Here is a 23,997-nt window from a genome sequence, read left to right as displayed (position 1 = left end):
CGTACGTAGCCAACCGTGCTAAATGGAGGTGGCGTGTGAGAGCGGTAGTGTGTAGTGGTTAGCGCGCTGCGCTACGAACCCAGCGACCCGGGTTCAATTCCCGCTGACGGCCAACACAAGTGACCATTATCCTAACCGGTCCTAAGCCGCCCCTAGTTCGACTCAGCCTCAAATGAGTACCTGATGCCATGTGTAAACATCGCCATTGGTGACTGGTTATTGGTCGTGGTGATGGCCACCCATCCCATCATGTACCGTGCCGGCCTTCATAGGTGCTCGCTGAAAACACTTTCCCCAAAATCTGTGTCGTTTGGTATAAGTGGCAGTGGCCATGATCACATCTTAATCGAGTGAGGCAGACAATTCCTTAATGACATCGGACGACTGTGGACTGATTCTGCTACGTGGGTAAATGTCAGTCCATTGCCACATATATTGTTTTCCATTGCTTTTTTATGTAAGGCGCAAAGGGCACTTTAGCTGTTGCCCTGCGTGTCATGCGCCCGTTCTCTTTCGTCTGAGTTGAGTAATGATGATGGATGATCCTCTCGCAAATGTTAATTAGTCATCTCTGTGCATAACCTTTCAGCCTCTGGAAAACAAGCTGGGAAAGCCAATGCGGTTAGCGAACGAGTGCGTGCACATTTACATATTCGCACAGTCGGGGTCAAAGAGTCCCTAGAGTGAAAACATAAGATTGTTGCAATAACCTAACACTTTTGTTTTTAATATAAATAAAAATATATGTGCAGTGATGCCAAGGGCACTCCCATAATTTAAAGCATTTTGAATGAGGGCCTAATTAAATAAAAAGAACATAAACTCTACTTGAAATATTAATACAATTTCAATATTTGAGGTCTCAAGGGGGAGGGTGATTGCCCCGCTCAATACAACTGCCTTCCCGGGCAGTGCCGTGGTTTGGGACGTAATCTCCACAGTTTGACGACTGAAAGCTAAAATTCCTGTAACTGGCGCCAAGATCTCTTTACAGTAGCCTGAGTGCAAGCTCAACACTCGTCGGAGTATGGAGACACTTCAAGTTGCCCCCCCCCCTCCGTTTGTCCCCACAATGCCTGATGAGTGCACGGTCCTCTCTCCCCCCACGGCGCTCGGCAGAGAGTGTGCAGAATGCCACGGGCCCGCTGCTCGTCGAGATACGCAAGACATCCGGGGCCAACCTGGGCATCTCGCTGTCCAAGGAATCGTGCGGAATGAAGCAGATCTTTGTCATCGACAAGATCCGGCCGGCCAGCATCGCCGAGAGGTGCCACACCGCCACCCACCACCCGCCAGGGCCATGCTCCGCAAGCCTGCCGGCCAGTGTCCCGCTAGCGAAAAAGTCCCGATGATTATAATTAATAATGGTTATAATACAGATGCACAGTGATCCGTTATTTGCTCCCATTCTCAAAAATCACTTTTGGCAACGTTTTATTATGAGGGGCGCCACGGTGGCAAGATATTAACTAACTCGCTTGGTATACAGGAGGTCGTGGGTTTGATCCTGACGCTGATGCCTGTTGTATATTTGGAGTTCGCGTGTCTCTCTCCCTGTGGTTGTATGGATTTTTCTCCGGGTCCTCTGGTTTTTGCTTCCACATTTTGAATCAATATGCGTTTCGAGCATTTGGCTGCTATACATTTACACGCGATGAGCCACTTCGTTAAACTATCATTTGTGGCAAGAATTGCTTCTGAATAAGAGCTACATAGCTCAGTGGGCCTTACCTGATAAAATAAACTCGTTTTTTTATTAACAGTACTGACAACCCCTGTTCGAACGTAAATTTAACCAAACCGACAATTATTTCACAGCTACGCAACTACTGACTACTGACTCAGCACCGAGCCAACCATGTGTTGCACCACTGCATCCGTAAAGGTTCCGTCATCAGCATAAATCTGCATTTACGTCGCCTCGTTGAACAGAGAAAATAAAATACCATGATATTTTTTCCAAAGCCATATTTTAAATGTGCTGGGAGGGGGGAGTGTCCGGGTCCCCCCACGAAACCCAGTGGCTGCAGCCGTGCCACCCGTGCCACTGCTTATGAAGCTAAAGCACGGGGAGCGATCGATGAGGATTTTTTTTCAATTCAATTACTCACGCGGGCCGCTGACATCAGGAACGGTAAAGCACCGAAGCCCTGCGCTGCAGCGTCGCGGGCTGAATGATGTGTGGTAATTACTGAGAACTGCTGTGTTCCTGCTGATGCGCTGACAGCGGGTGACAAATGGTCTTTATCCAAAAACAATGCCTCATCAGCGTAATGAGCCATGCGGCCGTGTCAGCGACGCGTGTGGCTCATGCCGGGGGCGCGAGTGAGTGAGCCGGGGCTTTTGGGCTGCGTGCCCTGTCGGACCGTTTGTGAGGGGATAGCAGGAATCCCATCGATCGGTATCGGACGTTTTCGCAAGGCTTATGTTATATGGCACCATGTTCCAATACGAGCAGAAATATTACGGAAACGCGGCTGTCTGTGACAAGCCGGCAGCAGAATTTTTTTTTTTAAGCAGACGTTCGGTTCGTGACGAGCATTGAGATTCGTACTGAAGCAATTTGATTAATTACACCACGCGTGCAAATGTTTTGCATGTGAGTGCAAAAAAACACACTTCACGCACTGGAAATGTTCACGAATTCGGAAACCTGTGTGAGAGGTTATGCTTTGAAAGATGTGTATCCCCATACTCTTTGGTTCTTTCAGTAAAGTCACGTTGATAGAAAAGTAATGTAACTTTACCGAAAGAACCAAAGAGTATGGATTCCTGCAGTCACGAAAGCTTCAAATCATGTGTATCCCCGTTTCATTATTTTGAATGTCTAATTAAATTATGGCGATTGCTTTTGAAATTATGCAATTGCGTATTTTTATTTATTCAATTTAAATCAAACTAAATGTTTTACATCTCCCCTGACATGCTACACGTACAGAGCTTGTGAGGTGAAATCCTGGTCAGTGGTTGACTCAGTCCATCATATGGGGTTAATAAAATGAACAGTACTTATGAGAAGTAATCCAGAGTTGTTCAAAACACACCCCTGCCATAGGAATATGGAATGGCTGCTACTTTTAGGGTCATCAAGAGCGATTAGCCCTAACCATTGCTCAGTTTAACAGGGATACATTTTTACTCATGATTATTTTCAAGCTGATTGATGTGATTGCAAGGTAATATTGTCGTGGATAGTTCTGTAACAATACTCATGGTCATTTTGCATCTTTATCCATGAAAGTCTTCACAACTGTTTTCTTCAAAAATTTCCTTCTCTGTAAATTGGGCCAACTTGATGTCACTGTGTAACACATTTTTTTTGTCCCAGGGTAGTACGTGTTATTTCCTAATTGTTTATGCCTCAAAAGTACAGAAAATGGCTATTATTCCCCACAAACTTTGCTTATGTGACCAGGACAGTGATATTTAGAGATTTACCTATTTTACAGAACATTCCAGATAGATTAAGTGCTGAGTAAACTTGTAGTAACTTCTAGAATATTCTAGAACTTTTCAGTAATATAAATATTAGTATAAATACAGGGGCCTTAAGCCCACCAGTTCAGTTTAGTTCCAGCTGCCTAAGTGGATAAATATCTGCATTTTTCTGAGATGGCATCAAGAGGCTGCAAGCATCCGGCAGACGCATTTTGCTATGTCTGCGGCCAATTTATCAAGACAAGCGTGAAAAAGTACTATGTGGAAGCATCTGCTAAGATGTGTGAGGCCTCCAAGGCATATGTCGGCATGCCTGTCAGGGATAAAGACAAACCCTGGGCACCTCATTTCACCTGCAAGTAATGCAAAAAAACTCTGGAAGAATAGATGAACAATTTTTGCTCTAATTTTTTTTGCAAAATGTGTTACAATTATTTAAATTGTCGAAGTTTTTCATTTTAAAATGTTTTACAATTTTCAATGTTATTGAAAAAATATATCATATATGAAAAATGTTGCGAGAATCTCTGACACATTAGTCATGGGTGAAATAAATGTATTTTTATAACCCCAACCAAAAATACCTCAACGACTTGATCAGAGATCTTGGTCTCACCAAGTCCAATGCCGAGCTTTTCACGTCTAGGCTCAAGCAGTGGAACTTGTTGGATAAAAGTGTGCAAGTCACAGATCAAAGGAAGCATCACCAACCTTTTTGCAAATTATTCACCCGTCAAGATGGGCTCAGCTTCTGCCACAATGTGAACAGTCTGTTCGAGGCAATCGGAATCGCCTCTAACCAGAATGAGTGGCGCCTCTTCATTCACTGCTCATCCAGGAGCGCCAAATCCGTGCTGCTCCATAATGGTAACAAGTATCCGTCTCTTCTCCTGGCTCATTCGGTGCACCTCAAGGAGGATGACAACAGCATCAAGACCTTGCTGTACGCCTTGAAGTATGATAAGTATGACTGGGAGGTCATCGGAGACTTCAAAATGGTGTCATTCCTGATGGGTCTCCGAGGCGGTTTTACCAAGTTTCCCTGCTATCATTGCCATTGGGACAGCAGGGACACCAAGGAGCACTACCACAGGCAGGACTGGCCACAGTGGACAGAGTTCTCTGTGGGGAGGAACAACGTCAAGTGGGAGCCACTGGTGGACCCCCGAAGATGCTGATGCCACCACTGCACATCAAATTGGGCCTCATGAAACAATTTGTCAGAGCTGTAGATAAGGAGTCAGCAGCCTTCAAGTACCTTCAAGACTTCTTCCCTAAGCTGTCTGAGGCAAAGGTCAAAGCCGGTGTCTTCGTCGGACCACAGATAAAGAAGATCTTGGAGTGCAATGAATTCCCCAAGAAGCTCACTAGTAAGGAGAAAGTGGCTTGGAACAGCTTTGTCGCAGTGGTTCGGGGCTTCCTGGGCAATCACAAGGCCAAAAACTACGTGGAGCTGGTTGAGACTCTGGTGAAGAACTACGGCACAATGGGCTGTCGGATGTCCCTCAAAGTCTATATCCTTAATGCTCATCTTGATCAATTCAAGGAGAACATGGGAGCGTACTCGGAGGAGCAAGGCGAGCGCTTTCACCAGGATATACTGGACTTTGAACGCGGCTACCAAGGACAGTATAACGAGAACATGACGGGAGACTACATTTAGGGGCTGATTCGTAAAAGTGATTAACAGTATAATCGTAAATTTCGAAAAACTCACTTCTAAATCTTTTGTAGTAAATTTTTTATTAATTTAGTATAAATACATGTTAATTTTGATTCATATGTTTTTTTTTCTGACTTTATGTGAACAAAATAACACAAATTCACCCGTTTTCTCATTGAAAATAGGTACATTTCAAAATATCACTGTTCTGGTCACAAAAGCAAAGTTTATGGGGAATAATAGCCATTTTCTGTACTTTTAAGGAAGAAGCAATTAGGAAATAACACTTACTATGCAGGAACAAAAAAAAATAAGTTGTTACACAGTGTAATTTGTTCGCACTCACTGGTTACTCTTGAAAACCCGAATTGTTCATGATCAGTGAGTTTAGAAAGGTATTTTATATCGTTCTCGGTAACCATATAGATTCACATGTCCTAGTAGTTATTTTATATTGGTAGATGAATACATGATTATTCACCAATGACTCTCATGTATGATATAATTTCACACATTTGTAAATCACCTGACAAACTCCCTGGGACATTACCACTTAACCCCCAGGGGTCCGTGTACTCCCAGTTGAGAACCACTGGTCTAGTGGAGGCCCTTCTGCAAGCAATTGCACGATCAAGCAATTGCAGGGCTGCACCTTTACCTTTCATCACTGTCATGACCCAGGGGAGATTTAAAGCCAGTGCATGGGATACTGTGAGATCAGATCTTGGAGGTCAGTTTCAAACTTGCAACAGCCTTGGGCTCTTGGAGAAGGATGGAATTGATGGTGAAATCTGGTGGCATCTTTGTCTTTGGTTATGTATGTGTAGTGACATAGAATCGGTCACTTCGCAGCATAGCGCTGGTTGCTGGTAGGGAAGGGGATTTGCAGCTCCAGCAGCCCTGACTGACAGCAGGTCACGTGATATACCAGAGAGAGGAATGTAGGGGAAAGGTTACGGAAGGGGCACATCAAGAACCCGTTGGTAGGTTCCAGAAGAGGGGCGTGGCCGGGGCGGAGCCAGGCCACGCTGACAGCATAAGAGGGGCCCCGGGAGGGGACCTCGAGGCTGTGGTTTGGAGTGGGATCCTGTCGTTCTGCTGGAGTCTTCGTCACCGTCTCCGTCTTCACCATCTCGGCGTCGTCAGTCAGGCAGTCTACCAGCTGCCCTGACTGGGAACCGTAGTTACTTAAGTGTGAACTGTTTAGGCTGTTAATAAACAGAGTGCCTCCTACTCTTAGTGTCTCTGAATCAGTCACTACATATGTATTTATGTTGAACTTTTTTCGCTCTCTACGTAGCCAACCGTGCTAATCGGAGGTGCAGGAAATGGTGTCCTCTTGGCCTGATGAACTCTTGACCTGCCTACACTCATTAACTTGTGAACGTGGTAGCTGAATTAATACCTGTTTTTACAAAGTGGCCACTATAATAGTACTTTTATTTTATATAGCATCATTCATGCTAATTGGATCAATTTTCACCGAGGCGTACATTATTCAAATCTTATATACAGCTACTACCAAGCAAATGAAACCCCCGACGACCAAGCAAAATAAAAAAAACATGAAATAACAAATAAAGAAATGGCACCAAAACAAAAGGCACAAACAACAACAAAACAAAAGGCACAAACAACAACAAAAAGTTATCACATTCGAGAAATTTCTCTCATCAGGTCGCATCCCAAAATATTTCCAGTCAGTGACATCACTTCAATCGTTCTCCCTGTGCAAACTACTGTGGCTCATTTGTGAATCTTGCTGTCATTGAAGCTAACTGAGTCTCGCTGTGATTGCTGCACTTTTGTCTCTCTGTATGATAATGCCCAACTTGAAAACAATTGCCCTTTTAATTACGGCTACAGAGACTGGCTGACCCAAAAGCTGTCGGGAGAAGAGTACTCCACAATTTCATTTGGCTCCACGGGGGCGGCAGGGTCAGTATTGAGTGCCATGCAATCATGTCCCAGCCACTCGGCGAGTCGCGAGCAGCTGTGATGGGACCCATGGCTGCGAGGGAACACTTTACTTAAACCCAGACAGCTCACCTCTCGCTAAAGCTTCAGTTCACTAGAACATTGATAGGTGCTTAAACAAGTATGTAAGGCTGTGTCTGAACTTTGCACGTGCACGTATGCACATGCACATGACAACACGAAAGCTACGAGAGAGCAAAGTGGTTCAACTGAACATTGGATGGTGCTCATCCCTGTGGGTCAACATTCCACATCCTTATGACACGAACCAGTGTGTTTAAATAACTGCTGGCGTTTTCCTACAGATTGGTATTCTGTCGACCCTAGAGCGATCTGGTGATACTGCTGCGTTGGCAGTGGTGCACAAGGACAAATAATAACAAAAGCCCAAGACATGAATCAATGACACTGTGGCCTTAAAAGGAAAAGTATATTATAGGCAACGTTTCAGGCAATGGCCCTCTTCATGACACATAAATAGACAGACTAGAGAGGGAGAGAGGTAGAGTGGATGGAGGTGGATGGAGTGCAAACTAACCAGGCATGGTGTCAACAATGACGGCATGACCAAATTAATTTCTGACTCAATCGGTGAATAAACAAATGCCACTCAGGGCAGTGACACGGCCCAGCGGTAACACATTGGTTACTGAGGTTTTCGGTTAAAGCCAACGGCTGCCCTGGTTGACACTACGGGGGTACTCGCTATTAATATCCGCTGTCTGCTTCTCGGAGGACGTTAAAGATCTTGTGACAAGAAATTTGTATAAAAAAGGAGCTCGCCATGCATGCCTTCCGGCGTCATGGTCCAGATTTGCCAAATTTGTGCCGCACAAGTACTGTTGCCATCAGGCGGTCTCCTAGGCCGAAGAGCTAACTCCGGCTGGGTGGATTTACTGCGATGAGGCGTCGTGTGAAGGCGCTTCGAGTTGCTGAGGCATTTAGGTAAACGGTAAAGATGCAATTGCTTACTCGTGCCACTGCTGGCGGAAGGGGCCTCCGCAGGAGGGAGGTCTTTGGTCTACTCTTCCACGCTGACCAGACCGGCTGGGAATGGGACCTGAGGCACTGAGTGCTCCGTTGGAATGTAAATCCCCGTTCCTTTATCCTTGCACCTCTCCGCCCACTTCTGTCGGCAGGTGCGGCGCCCTGCACGTGGGGGACCGCATCCTGTCGGTGGACGGCAGCGGCGTGGAGCAGATGAGCGTGGAGGAGGCCAGCGTGCTGCTCGCCTGCTCGGGTAGCTCGGGAGGCGACGGCATCAAGCTGGAGATCCTTCCATCGCTCGCCCCCCGCCCCACCGGCACGGCACTGGACTCCGGCGTCGGTGAGTGGCGTGCGGGCGGGTAGTCGACGGCGGCGGCGTTTCTTGTGACCCCCGTTGAAAGCATGCCGGGCCCTTCCCCCCCAAACACCGTGCCGAGGTGGCTACATGTTGAGTGCGTGTGCTGTGTGCTGTGTACGGAGGATGGTAATGTCTATTTCTGCAGGTCCACTGTCTTTCCCAAGGGTTTTCTCGAGGCTCTCCCGCTTCTTCCCATGAGAAAAAAAATCTCAAAAGTGTACAACTTTGTGGAGCATTAACAATATATGTCTCATGGCGAGACTAATCCTTGCCATATGAATGCAGAGTTTCTGTCAGTGGATCAGGGCTATAATCAGTAGTAAAATGCCACGCAAATTTTTTTATCCTCTTAATAAGAGATGCAGTGAGGGTTTCCAGTATCCTCAGAGATTGACAGAAATTTGCTTGCTCTGTTGCCTCCTCAGAGGTATCTTATTGCACCTCCAGGTAGGTGGTGGCGAGATGTTAATTCCCTCGCCTGGTATGCAGTAGGTTGTGGGTTTGATCATAACACTGACACCAGCTGTATATTTAGAGTTTGCATTTTCTGACAGTGGTCGCGTAGATTTTTCTCCGTGTCCTCCGGTTTTTTCCTCCACATTTATAATCGACGTGCGTTTAGAGTATTTGACTGCTATGGCAAGCTCCCTTCAGAAAAAGAGCTACATAGCTCAGTGGGCCTTGCCTGGTGAAATAAAATAAAAATGATATGTCTCACATTGGCTTCATCTGTTACCCGCCAACCCCGCCTCCCAGTCACTGGATCACAGGCGTGCGCCACCACACAAAACGTTCGTGACAACGCTTACAGCGAAGCGCCGTCACAGAGCTCAGTGTGCACAGTCTGCTGTAATTAGTAGCGCTTCTATTTGAACGTGTCTATTTGAACGTAGAATTACAAAACACATCACGTATTTTGTGTTTTCATCAACTATCAAAGGTGTAAATTTATAATCACTCGCCCATATTGCTCATTTGTTGTCTTGATTATGGTAATTCAAAATGTGTTTATTTTGCCTCATACCAGTTTGCTTAGTAATCAGCTGTTAATTTGAAGAGATGCGTGCTTCCCCACAGACTTACACACACGTGCACACACACAAAGCCGTGCAACTGCACTACAATCGCAATGACATGGGTTCAATTCCTCGATATTCGTACACACCACTCGAGATTAGTACTTTATGCTTGTCTCGAAAATTCTCGAGGTTGACTCAGCCTTAAGTGAGGCTGCCAGGCGTGATGCTTGCCCACGCCACCTTCTCATATAAGCCATTCACATTTTCAATGCAGCTTGAAAAAAAGAGCTTTTGTCAGGTCATTTGTCACAACGGTGGCTAAATGGAGCATCATTACCTTTTCGTACACGTGCTCTGTACAACTTTTTCTTTTCATAAATGCAGTCCTCGAAGCTAAATTGTAGCTGCATTGTCGAATGTGTGGTCACAGCGGTGCTGCGCATCAGCGATCGTTATCACTGCCACGGGGAGGGGGGGGGGATGCGGAATGGAGTTTCTCGTAAGTGGGCCCCAAAGGGTGACGATGTTCTCAAAGGTCAGGGGAAAAGGAGCTCTTTCAGATGCAAAAGGAGGCACTTGAATTAGCAAGAATCAGCCAGCGCGAAATTTTTGTCATGTTCTCCCAATTGGTTTGGCCCATTAGATGTAAAGGCTGGTAAAAAAAACTGTCTCATTATCCATATCTGCCACCACTTTATTCACATTTTCACTCGGTGTTTTTTTATTCCAACGGTTGCCTCGTGACTACATTCAGAGCTTGCTCGGGCGCATTTTCGGCAACGGTATCCACAAGGATGCATTTCCAGGTGCAATTATTCATGGCAGGTTGCCCATACGTCGCGACGTTCTCTATAAGCTTGGTATTGGAGGTATACATTTTTTTTTCTTATTACCATCTCAAATTTGTGCTGCTTGATCAAGGAACACTTGGTCATGTGTGAGAGAATTCGGGATGCACACGCTGGCATTTGAGATTATTGCCCAAGTGCTGTCAGTGCACCCCAAGGTATTTAGAGTTGGGCGCATTACCAGTAACGTTTTGTTTTTAACCTGAAAAAAAACTTGACTGCTGGATTTGTTTGCAGACTCGGTGCAGATGGGTTGAGACCACAATCATCTACAAAGAAGAGTAGTCGGAGATAATAACATTTTGACTAATTGGCAAACGTGTTGTTGTTGTTACACATGTTGGCTTATTCGATTTGAAGGGTCTCCGTATTCAAATAAGATTCGGCCCAGAGCTCATCTCTATTGACGGCACAGAGCCGGTGGGTTAACCGCTGTTGACTTCCTGCAAACATTTGGTCCTCATTTTATGCAACAGCTTGAGGAATGATGGGCTTATGTTAACCCTTGATTGGGATTTTAACTCGCAGATCTTCCGTCTGCGAGTCACCATTGGGATGCATCGTGTGATGTGAATTCTGATATTTCCACTCTCAGGTCAGGGATGCAATCGGTTGAACTGTGCCCCGTACAAATTTGAGAACACGGGGCAACGGTTTACTCTTCTTTGGACCCCGTGTACATTATTTCCCAGTGTTATAAACGCTTGAGGTGGCTTGGGGTAATATCAAAGTATTTACCGAAAACATCGGCACAACAGGAATGCTACAAAAATGGCCAATGCACACGTGCAAAATCTTCTTGGCGACACCTGCTGAAGGCAAACGGCATCGGCAATTAGGCATGAACGTCTGTATTCGGTGCTCTCTTTTAAGGCTAGCTTCAGGGCCCCGCTTCGGGAATTGTGGGGGATGTTGTACTCACCCCGGATGTGTTTTATTTTCAACTATGGGTAGCTCTCCCCCCGCCAGCTTGGGCTTTTGATGCAGGCAGCCTCACAGCATGAGAAGTCTCCCCCCGATAAGTGGCAACAGCGCCATCCCAAAACAGCCCGTTTGCAACGTTCTTAAACTAAACCATGAACTGTTGAAATTTGACCAGGTAAGGACCCACGGAGCTATCTAGCTGTTTTTCAGTAGCGACCTGGCTATCACAAATGATAGCTCAATGAAGTATTACCAGATCATGTGGAAATTTATAGCAGCCAAATAATCTTAAACGCACTTCGATTATAAAATGCGGAGGGAAAAACCAGAGGACCCGGAGAAAAATCCACACCGCCACGGGGAGAGAGATGCGCAAACTCCAAATATACAACAGGCGTCAGGGGTGAGATCGAACCCACGACCTCCTGTATCCCAGATGAGGCAGTTAACATATCGCCACCTCGGCGCCCCTCGTCGGGAGCGCCAGTGCATGGCGGCTGGAGTGCGCCGACTTCCAAGACGGCCTAGGGGCAGTGCAGCAGCGGAACATCTAGGCGGGTATATACCTCGCGTGAAACGGCACCATTCAACGTGAGGCCCCTGCTCTTGTTTGTCTTCTGCTCCGCAGACGAATCCTCACGGGTCGCGTTGCACACGCCGGTGTAACTAATTTGTTCGTGAATTGAGCCATATGAATTGCTTATCGGTTTTTTTAGCGTGCGGCCTGAGCAATGGCTTGTGGTGTAATTGCATACGCGTTCCCCAGAGGGGGGCACAGCGCCCTGGCACGTCTTCAGCTTCCCCATTTTGAACCCGACTTGTTGCTGCTGTAAAAGGCGGCGAAGCACAATTGGATACGTACGGTGCGAAATAAGTTCAACATACATATGTACATGTGTCTTTCTGCTCAGCTTTAAACTTAAGAATTTCATTCGGACTATACTCTTTGGTTCTTTCGGTAAAGTCACGTAGGTATAAAATAAATACATTAAATCACGACGTTTCGATTGCAACACAAGCAATCATCTCCCCCCCCCCTCTCTTACCTAAAAACCTCTTATCACGGCATCTCTCTCTCACTTCAGCAAAAAAAAATATTGCGGTGGTTTTCCCACCTGATGATGATTGCTTGTGTTGCAATCGAAACGTCGTGATTTAATTTATTTAATTTTCTACCTACGTGACTTTACCGTAAGAACCAAAGAGTATGGATCCCTGCAGTCACGAAAACTTCAAATCTAGATTTAATTTCATTCGGACTTGAACACATTCATTACTTTTAAGGCGATACTTGAAATTAAGAGGTTTAATAAGCGCCTCAAATAATGATTTCCTCATTTCCAACATCCTGTTTCACAGTCATCGTTAGCCAATAAACTTTACAACATACAAGTACGAGTTATGCTACGATGGTCTGAGACTCGAGATTGGTAATTGTTTATCACAAACACGTCTGCAAATTGTGCACATTACTCATGCACATAAATCGCCTAATAATTGCCTCATTTGAATACATTACGACAACATAGTGTTGCTTTGTTGCAATGTTCCTTTTGTTCCCCATTATTTATACATCGCTGTCCAATTTGTTTTTATCCAGTGTTCATTGTATACAGAACGACAAATATTTTCGGACTCAACCGTGTGCTACACTGTGGTGCACATTAAGTATTATTTATCATACTTAATGTCATTAGGTCTACACGTATGCAAATACACTGATAAAATACGCGTTTCAAAAACTATTCGTTTAAACATAGTGTGGTATTCATTTCCAAACGTATCGCTTTAATGTGCTGAGTGGAATGGTAGTTCGAGCACCTGGCTCACATTTGAAAGGTTACCACTGAAAATTCGAGGATGAATTCAGCAAATTCTCCCTCTGGGGTCAGCAAAATCATCACCCTAAGTCAGCCGTGGTTTGGCTGTGTAAGGACTGACTCTGACCATAGCAATTTGGAGTTGCTACCACGAGCTCAAGGCCAACGATGAAGGTGAGATTCACCCTTGAGCAGGAAGACACCTTAACTTTTGCAACTTTATATGAAATAAAAGAACCATTATCATCGCTAGCCATGACTTATCCACTGCTGGATGAAGGCTCCTTCTGTGTTGTCACCAGCCCTCACAATCTCACGATACCAGGGTCCATCCTTGAACTTGAACTTCTTTTGCACCGTAATTAGCCAACCGTGCTAAATGGAGGTGTGAGAAAGGACAACAAACTAAACACAAAACGCAGTTCTAAAGAAATTAGCAGTTCCTGAAGAGAGAAGACACCTGAGGGGAAGTTACCGCAGAGATGGACCGTTGAAATCAGCTCATGTGCAGGTGTCAGACGTATTGTTGCGTCGCAGCAACACGAGAGATTCCAGTGGCTTTGGTGAGCCTCGATTGAGCATGGCCATTGATAATGATTAAATTGTAAAAATGTCGTACGCTGAGGAAATGCATGCCACCGTATGGTAATTTCTGTTACCTGATAAGAAGTTATTTTGTTTCCTTTTACAAGAATCAAAAGGCCCCGGTTTTTTCCTTCTTTTCTTCAACATCGCATTGGATGCAAAATTCCAAGGTAGAGCCAACAGCATCGCCTCATTTCATGAAGTCGTTTCGTCCATTTGTTCTTCCGTTTCGTTCAGCTTGAATGCGAATCAATGTCGTCTCTCATGACGCAATCGTTTTGTGAGACCAAAAATTTAATAAACGCAAACGAAATTAACAACCAGCATGGGCCTCTACTGTATGAAAGCCACAATATACAATTTCGTACACCAGACCCTGGCTGCGCTTCTGCTTTGTCTAAATAATGCACGAGGAAGAAGGGAACGTTCCGATGCATTTTTTATTTAAATTTGTGGCAGTTTTGTCATAAAACACAATGCGCAATTTTGCTTTTCTTTGCATCCTGTCGAGGCCTGCGGCTCGTAGGCTCGTTTCATCTTCCCATGGCTTTCACCGACGGGGGGAAAGCCATTAAAATGGGTTTTGTTTTATCGTGTGCGGCTTTACGTTGTCACTTTCTTTGATTATTGTGTTAATTATGTATATAAGTTTTCATGAATTTGTTTGCATGTGAGAACCGCGGTGGGCAGCGGTAATCATCTAGCCGTGAGCATTGGCCGTGGCTTTTAAAATATTTCCCTATTTCCAAGTTATATTGAAACTGCACTCTTGTTTTGTCCTGAGACGATAAATGTGACCCCCAGGAAGAGGATCTCACAGAATAACACCGATGTCATTTGCAGAAGGCACACTAGGTGGCCCACCTTTATCCGCCATGCCAATTAAAGCCTCAAAGCTAAAATATTCCAAATTACATGAAAAAGCCAATATGATGGGGAGTTTTTTTGTTGTTGTAAGCTCATTAGTTATTGGGCTGAGACCATGAACTTGCTACACTTGAGAACTCGGATTAATCACAGATGGTTGTTACTATTCAAAGCCTGCCTCAGAGCAGCACTGAAGCAGTGCACCCTGCCACGGCTCGTCCCTCCGAGGCACCCGGCCACTGTATTCTGATTTCTTTTACTTCACCATCTGGATGTGTGGATTTTGGGGATTACATATCCCATAGACTACATTCACAGGACTTGCGGCCCTGCTTTGCTCGCTGGTTCTAATCTCCCGGTGTAGAGTCATGTTTAAACATTTGGGGCAATTTTCTTAAATCCTCCCCTCCTCCCACAGTGAGTTGAACGGCAGGTGGCACATGCTAGAATAAAGGGTAGGTCAGTACTCGTAGCTCTTTCGAGATGCCTGTGGCCAGCTTGGAAGAGTTGCCCAAAATTCCCTCGAAGAGGGTCTAGCAAGAGCAAGTTACTGCACCTTTACGTTTTAACTTCACAGAATTCCCCATTGCACCTGAGAATGAAAGAAAAACGCTCATATTGACATTCTCATCACGCATCTTCATGGCTCCCGTGCCCATGCCATGATTCCTTGCTGTTGTTGTTGTGCGTCCGTCCATCGTCTGTGTGCAGTCGTCGCCGTGGATGCGAGCAGCCATCTGGACGCGTGTGCCGCCCGCGTAAAGGATGCCGCCCCCGTCTCCTGCAGGCCTCCCATTCCACCTCGCCACCTCAGACATCGTAAATTCCCCATCTCCGTTTGAGTTTCTCAATCGTGAGCCCCGGTGCACAACGGTGCAAAAGAAGTTCAGCATGCAGTCCATTCTCCTATAATGCTGCGTGTTGTTTTCATAACGCGAATTGGATATAACGCGATGAATGTATTAGGGAACACTTTTTTATCACGCGGATGCGAATTGTATATAATGCGATCGAGTGAACGGAACTGCTTCGCGCGAGTAGGCTGTCTCGGCGTAGCATGACACAAGGTATGACACAAGGCATACGCATCTCACGTGTTAACACGGACTGTGCTTCACCCTATGTTATATATTATTTGTAATCACGTGATTTTTCCATAACGCGGTGTTCTTCATTATTGCAACTACCGCGTTATAGGAGAACAGACTGTACATGCATGTACAACGGGCAAATTGCCACGATTTTCACCGATTGTCCTTTCTTCACGACCATTGCATTCGGACAGCGTAAATGTGTGACTTGCTACTTGTGGCAAACTTCCTGTCCTGTGTCAATGAAACCGGATGGCATAACCATTATTTATTTATCTATCGAGGACAGATTTGCTGAACCTCAGGTCTTTCAAGTCTTGGAATGTTTGAGTTGTTTTGCAATGCACCAGGAAACCACGGTACCTGAAGAAACCAACTCGTTTAAGGGTAGCGTGGAGAATCCATAAAAATAGGTCAGCAGCTTCCTCCTCATACCATAGCCTGTTCAATATCTGGGGATTTCCTGTCGTAGGGGTGATTTCCCTTGTTCTGTGACAGATACTTGCATGGACAGTTGAATTCCTTAATCAGTATTTTTAAAGTAACTTAATCTGATTACTTATTATTAACAGAACTATATTATCACCGTGAACTTAGTAGCATACTCTTCATAACAGTTGTATTAACACAAGCTGCTGATGCTGTACATTCTAGTCCAAGCAAAACTAATCAACTGGTACATGCTGCGCTACAGTAATCTTTTTACACCCCAAAAATAGGAACAATGTCATGGCGTTTCTGCTGGCTACCTGCAAACGTATAAATGAGTCAGTTACCTGCAGCTTGTACTGTGTTACTCCCCAGCACTGCCATATGTTATTCCAGCTATCTGCATAGTGTGCTTTAGAGATAGGATAATTCAATCTTGACTTAAAGCTTTCGTGACTGCAGGAATTAATATTCTTGGGTCTTTCGGTAAAGTCACGTAGATAGGTTCAAATAAAAATTTAAAAAATATTTGTTATTTTTTGTTATTTTATTTGAACCTATCTACGTGACTTTACCGAAAGACCCAAGAATATAGGACAATTAGTCAATTAATCAAGCAAAAATATGAATACACTACTTTATCGTGGTCCATTCCGCGGTCCGCTTTATTAAAGGCAGCTGCCCTGACACCCTGCCTCTCGAAGGCTGGAAACCCCCTACAAGCCACGCCCAATGTGATACGGTTCATTATACCAGTGGCGTCACTAAGCCCTGCCTATCACCTCCCATCCAATGGCACGATTTAGACTCCCCCCCCCCATCACCAACTATTAGTGGTTTATCCAAGTAGTCGAGGAATAGAACCGGTTAATCGGTTACTTCAATAATGGGATAGCCCCCAGCTCGCATGTGTCTCAGCGTGAGCCAGCACTGTGGTTTGCTGGCTCCCCGTGGCAGCCGTGCGCTTGTGAGGCTGGCAGAGTGGCTCCGGGCAGCGAGGAGGAGTGGAGGAGTCTCCAACTCACATCCGAGTGGCACGGCGTGACCAGAATAAATATGACAGGCAGCGGAGCGGCAATGGTGGCTTCATCTTTTTTATATTATTATTTTTTGGGGAGGCCACCACCCTATTTATTTACATGTTCCCAGGGAAGGTGACTCGCCGGCTCGCATTGGTATTCAACTGCGGTGCTTTCTTGAGCAAAGCGGCTGTAACCTCGTTTAATGCGAGAGCAACTGCGACAAATAAATACACATTTCGAGAACGTTTCAGTCTTTGTGGGTGGGGGGTGGCAATCCAGGGGTGGCTGCTATTGGAATAGGGTTGTCTCACAGAGTGAAAGGGGAGGTGATTATGTATGCGGTGAACGAAAATAATGATAAAAGGTTGGAAAGAGAAAAAAATCACGGCACCATCAAGCCCACGCATAATGTCTGAGGCTGCTTGTTAGAATGTTCCCCGGCGTGTGCGCGTGTGGCAACTGACTTGGAGCTGCCGGAAAAATACCAATTTGTCAAGAGTTCCTCAGTGAATTGTGTCAGATGTGAACACTGCCAACAAGCATTGTTGACGTGACGGGCGCTCCTCGGCCTTGTCACTCGCCTTGCCAAGCCGCGTGACAAGTGAGGAAGAAAAATGAAACGCTGAAGCCTGTTTGTGTGTGTGTGAAATCTTGCAGTTCTTCCACGTCACGCACCGAAACCCACAGCTTTCTCCACATGGAGTCGTATTCTATCCTCTTTTAACTTTAAATGATGCTGATGAAAATGTCATTGCCTCAGTCCATTCCCAAGACCGTACCACCATCCATCGCAGGATAGTAACTATATGCAATGACTTATTCACGCAATAGTGACAACACCTTTTAAAAAATACATCACGAATACAGTGTGCCCTGTCATGTGACCTTGAATGTGTCCATTACAGATGGAAACGTAGTTTTAAAGGTTTAAATATGTTACAAGTATAGATCCTAAGTATGTCGATCTGGATTGGCTAATCAATTATCATGGATTCGTACGCTCATGATACATCCATTAAGTTGTACGTTTGAGATTCAAATAATTATAATTTAATATGAAAAAAACAAGAATGGGTTTTACCCTTTCTGGCAAAAAAGCACGACGTGTTGAGATGTTCAAAACCAAATAGAAACCTTTTGCAATGCATCAAATCTGCATTAACCACACGTGCTTGTGGCAAATCATGCAAACAAACATGCTCTGAAAATATAAAGGCGTTGTCTTTGAAACTGAGTGGCCTACACCAGAGACAGCCTTCTTCATGGCTCTGTCTCACCACCAGTGTCAAACCAGAGAAGACCAAAAGGCGAACAGTACAAAGGCAATGCAAGTATCAGAGCACGTGTCCAGAATGAATAGATTACATCGATACGTATTATTTTATTTGAAACACAGTTGCTGAGAACAAGCCAAAAGGCCAAAAACGTCATACAACCAGCAACAGACAGCACCGTGAAAGTTGTGACTTGTCAACGTTAACACATTTCTTGATTTGAGCAAAGTAATTATAACTAAGAGTTTGGGGGAAAGTGACGATTGGGAGGGAATTGCAAAGTTGAGCAGTGTGAGGGAAGAAGCAGGAAGAGAGATGTTGTGACCTGCAATGTGGAGGTTAAACGCATCATATGGATGAACTAAACTATTAATTCCTGCAGTCACGAAAGCTTTAAGTCAAGATATAGACTATTAACTTTTTTTTTACCAGGTAAGGTCCACTAAGCTTTATAGCTCTTTTTAAGAAGAGATGAAACGATCAGTCTGGTAGACATGAATGAGCACTTAGAAACTTGCTATGTGTATTTTGCTAACATGTAAGGGCACGCTAGGATGCGAAGTGGCTTTACATGAGTGGAAATATTGGCATCAGATTTTATATCTCTGTTTATATGTTAGCATTGTTCCAGAGCTGTATTTACATACAATGTTGTGTTGTGGCAATATCAGTAACACATAGGGTGCCAAGAACCAAAATATGTTCCATCAGTTGATACCAACCCTGAGACTAATCGTTTGGCAAAATGTAATTGCATCAATTTGTTTCAGATGGATGAGACAAATTTGATATTAAAATTATCTTAAATAAAAAAATATCTAATCTCCAAACAACATTTGGTATAGATTTTAAATCTCTATTGCCTCGAATACAAAAATAAAACACTTTTAAAATTATTGACTTTGGTAAAATGTCCCCGATTGGGCTTTCAAGGTTCTCTTAAAAAAGTGACAATTGTCTTAAAACTCAATCAGGCTTTCCTCACTAAATGGCGTATAAATGTCTCTTACTCTGGAGGCCAGATTCACGTTTTGAAAAAAAGGGCCCAAACGCATAACCTTAGCGATGTGCCCCACGGTGATGGAGACATTGTAACGTTTTATTCCCCCAAGAAATGGACTTCATACTACATTTTCCGTCGCAAAAAACGTAAACAAGACTGACGATCTGGCATAAGTAAATGCCAAAGAATCTCCAAGAATCCCCCTTGATGGCGGATACAATGACCACAATTCTAACCCACCACACGATCTTGTAAATACATAGCACAAAATAATAATTGGTGTCACTGCAGAGAATGTAAATAACAACATAGATAAGCAGACAATGTCTCTTTCATATATGTCTCTCGAAAAAAAATTACACTTTCTTTACACAACTTATCCCCCCACAGACTTCTTGAGTGTATATTTTCAGTGGCATTGATTCAGCATTGGACCGGTTTTAACATGCAGCTGATGAGATGCTTTATGTCGATACCAGTCCAGAGTTTGCTTCGACTAAATCCATGCTGCTGATATGCACTCCCGGAAGGCAGTTGGGCCATTGGGTTGTGCTGAAATACAACATTTTCACGTGGAGTGATTAATATATGAAGGGGACGTTGTCTGCATATCTATCTTGTAAATATAACTTTCTACAAGTTAAACAAATGTACAGATGTATTTTATATTACTTGTTTATTACTTCATAGGAGTCAATAAAAACAGTTAATCTATCTATCTCCAAATTTTATATACCCCTAAAATCCAATTATTATCATTGATAATTGCAATATAGCACCATGATACAATTTCTCATTAACAAGAGTATTGAACTGTTATATTGTTTTCTAACACTTAAAATGAAGACAGTGGCAATCTATGTGTCTTTGGTCCATGCTTCAATTTCACTTCATAAAAGCATTTTCACTTTTTAATTGAAATAAAAAATCTTTAAAAAATTTATCTAAATGTATTGGTTGCCACTGTGGCAAGATGTTAACTAGATCGCCTTGTGTACAGGAGGTCGTGGGTTCGATCCCGACCCTGACGCCTATACATATTCTAATATTTATTAAGTTTTTTTCATATTCTCCCCGTGGTCGTGCGAATTTTTCTCCAGTTTTACCCTCCACATTTAGAAACATGCATATAGAATATGTGGCTGATATAAATTTCCACATGATGATAAGCCACTATAGTGAGCACTCATTTGTCGTCAGATCCCTTCTACATAGCTGAGTGCGCCTGACCTGGTCCAATAAAAATAGTTTCGTTTTAGTTTAAAAGTGTTTTCGTGTTCAACTTCAAAAACATTTTCAGTGGCTGTGCAGGGCAGTAGTGTATGTATAAACTCAAGCAGAATATACTTAACACGCTCTCATTACCAATACACGATGCAGTGTTTGAGATGAAAAAAATAGACGATAATTTAGTGTTTTTGGGTCATCCACGGTCAAATAGTTCCGCCCACTTATCCCGTGCTAATCAGTGAGCGAGTAGAAACTGCACGTACAATGCATTAAAGATAACACTAAAAATAAAGGTCACGTTTAAAGCACATGGGTTTACGGGGAAATAAAGATGATAGAATGATGAAGTATGACACCTCATTTTCACTTTAATATTGGGTTCATCCAGGTCAGCATATGTATATTTACCCAACTGCCATTTTCCAACAATGCGTTTGGCCTTTTTTTATCTATTTAATTGTATTGCCTCAAAAAACCTCGCGGTAATTAGCACCGATCTTAAAGCTGCGCGGTTGTAACTAATGTGGGGGTTTTACCCATTGCGCTATTTTTGCACTCAGCCCGTTAATAAGCCAAGCGCACGCTCCCATTGTGAATCGTACACACGCTACGTGTCGGCTAAGATATCATCGTCGTCCCACATCGCAGCGTGCGTTTACCCCGAGCTGCGCTAAACACGGCTGTTTATCTGTGCGTTTATATTCAAGTATAAGATGTGGAAATTGCGAGATAAGGTGGATGCATTGTAGAGTAATTCACATGCACCACACCGTGCTCAGGTCCACCAATGCAGATGAGCAATGCGAGAATGCCTCTTATTTAGTTCTCAAGACTCCATAGATGTCATGGTGTCCCTGAAATTTGGCCGTTTGGATAATTGTACGCACACGTGCATTGTGTGGCACAGCGTGGAGCACAGGTGGTCCATCTGCCAGTTATCTCACTCCGTTAACTCGTGACACCTCCATTCCATCTTCACGCCGTCCTGCCAGAGAGCCTTCCGCACTTCACGGCCACAAAATATACCTTGCTTACACAAAAAGTACTGTCGTGTGAGGTCGCTGTTACTTAATGGCGAATGATGGCTGTCGTTATCGTCGTTGTCGTGTTATTCCTCTCAGGGACACTGCCCACCCCGAGCACGTCCTCCGCGTCGGACCACGTGCAGAGCCTGGGCTCCCTTCAGCTGGCGACGTTGCCCTATCCCATGAGCCCCGGAGGCAGCCTGCCCCGCCGGGCCCACGCTGCCTCCTCGCCGCCCTCCGGGGGAACCCTGCCCAGGATGCGCCATCCCAGCAGCGCGGGCGCCGCGGCGGCTGTGGCGGCGCCCCCCAGCCTCTACCCCGGCAGCCCCGGCGGCACCTTCCCCCGGACGCACCAGCCGTCGACCCCGGGAGGCTCGCTGCCCCGGAGCATGTGCACCTCCAGTCCCAGCGGCAGCCTGCCCAGGAGCCTGCGCTCGGCCACCTCCGACAGCACGCTGCCCTGGGGATTCTCGAGCGCGAGCGCGTGCAGCACCGTGTCGCGCACCTACTGCCCCGTGAGCCCCGCGGGCAGCCTCAACCGCAGGAAGCTGTGGGGCAAGGACTCGCGCAGCTCGTGTAAGCATGCCGGGGCACTCTTTGGGCACACCTGGGGCACGCCGGGGGCATGCCGGGGCCACACCAGGGCACGCCGGGGGGCGCTCACGCGCTCATTTCAGTTCGACTGTTGTGATTGTCGTAAGGGGTGCTTGCACGGTGCTGTGGGTAGTGCGCTTGGGCCTGGCGATGCGAAGGTTCACTGGTTTCCCATCTGCCAGCGTGGCAGTCGAAATGACGGTGCGAGCTTTTTTGAATTTTTCTCCAATTTTGGTCCTCCTAGCAGCAGTAGAAATGGGTACGTGCCACGGCCGGTCGATCGGCAGGTTGCGTGTAGTGGGGTAAAACTACAACTTTTTAAAAACTTTTTTTTATTTGACCAGGTAAGGCGCACTGAGCTATGTAGCTCTTTTTTCAGAAGCGACCTGAACATATATGATAGGTCTACGAAGCGGATTATCATCATGTGGAAATTTAAGACAGCCAAATACTTAAACGCACGTTGATTCTAAATATGGAGGGGAAAACCAGAGGACCCGGAGAAAAATCCATACGACCCCAGGGAGAGAAACATTCAAACTCTAAATATACAGGCTTCAGGGTCGGGATCGAACCCATGTCATCCTGTATACCAGGTGAGGGAGTTAACATCTCACCTCCATGGTGTGGCTGCTCCCACATCTTCCAAGGCATCTGGGCCAGCGTGGAGTAGTAGGCCAGAAACCCTCTAGAGAGCGCTTTATAGAGCTCCCCCTTGCTGAGGCCTTTCTGCCAGCAGTGGCGAGAGCGGGATATTGCAGCGCTGCAGCTTCACCTCTTCGTTCATGAGTGAAGGCCGGCTGCTCCCTCACATCAGATGCGAGAGAAGGAGAAAATCTACACCCCGCATAAAAGGGGGGAAATGGCACGTGTCCCAGTGTCATAGATGTTTTTCAAATTTGATGGTGTTAGACTGCAGTATACATTTTATAGTGCGATGTAAAATGTGCCCCGTTTATGAGGCCTTTTATGCATATTCCAAATGTTCACAGGTGCCATAAAGCATAATTTCCCATGTCCAGCCATGCTTTTAAGTGCTATGATGCACCAATGAATGATACTTAAATCTAACCATGGCATGATGAAACGGCAATTTATTATTGCCGTTCAATTGAGCAAAAAGTGCAACAAAAGGGGGGTTTACGGTCAATTGTATAAAATGAAGCTATTCGGGGAGTGTTTTAGATGGCGCCTCAGCCACGATTTTCACCGCGACTCCTCGCAGCCAGCACCGGGACCTAACACCGAGAATGAACCCAAATTCCTCCCCGCGCACCGCCGACCGAATTTCCACCAAACGAACGTAAACTTCCCACTCACGCCACGGCGTGTTGTCAAAGCCCCGTGTAGGCAGGGCGTGCACGCCGGTCCAGCCGCGTTGCCTTCGCTCGACACCGCCACGAGTTTTGCGTGCATGCTCCACGTCTATTGCTTCGAAGCCCTTTGGGCTCTCGGAATTGTTTTATTTATGTGTAGAAAACTGTTGATGAAAAACGGCGTGCTTCACTTTTAATGTCGTGCCTCTAACCCCTCACCTCCTCCGCCCCCCAGCCCGTGGTGAAACACCTGCTCGCGTTGCGGCCAACAAAATAATGATTGTTGGCTGCAAAAATAAAGTGCGCTTTATAAAAATGAATGATGATGATGATCATGAGAATAATGTTAATAATGATGTCATGGTTAATTCAATGCGCTGTTTCACTTCGTTGGAAAAGTTTAGAGGTTTTGCAGTGCGCGTAGATTTGCATTGTTACGACGAGTTGTAAGTGCGCAGCGGTGTTTATCGCGGGGATATTGAATGATATCGAAGTCGTGCGTGTAATATTAATGAAGAGCCTCCTCT

The 23,997-nt window shown here is 45.2% G+C and overlaps 1 protein-coding gene across 2 annotated transcripts in view; it reads left to right on the top strand.

Annotated features, from left to right (window-relative positions):
- Window positions 1-23,997, top strand: part of LOC144934731 (glutamate receptor-interacting protein 1-like) — a 272,140-nt gene that overhangs the window by 162,134 nt on the left and 86,009 nt on the right. The window contains exons 8-11 of one of the 2 annotated variants that reach the window (XM_078860807.1): window positions 1,120-1,267; window positions 8,218-8,405; window positions 15,198-15,305; window positions 21,657-22,136. In XM_078860807.1, the coding sequence (XP_078716933.1) occupies window positions 1,120-1,267; window positions 8,218-8,405; window positions 15,198-15,305; window positions 21,657-22,136 (924 nt within the window). The remainder of the gene's footprint in view (window positions 1-1,119; window positions 1,268-8,217; window positions 8,406-15,197; window positions 15,306-21,656; window positions 22,137-23,997) is intronic. The other variant, XM_078860808.1, reaches the window with a different exon arrangement.

Source organism: Lampetra fluviatilis, chromosome 11 (genome assembly GCF_964198595.1).
Source record: "Lampetra fluviatilis chromosome 11, kcLamFluv1.1, whole genome shotgun sequence".
NCBI classification, from domain to species: Eukaryota; Metazoa; Chordata; class Hyperoartia; order Petromyzontiformes; family Petromyzontidae; genus Lampetra; species Lampetra fluviatilis.
The sequence above is the reverse complement of the archived record's forward strand: the minus strand, read 5'-3'. Positions and strand labels throughout refer to the sequence as shown.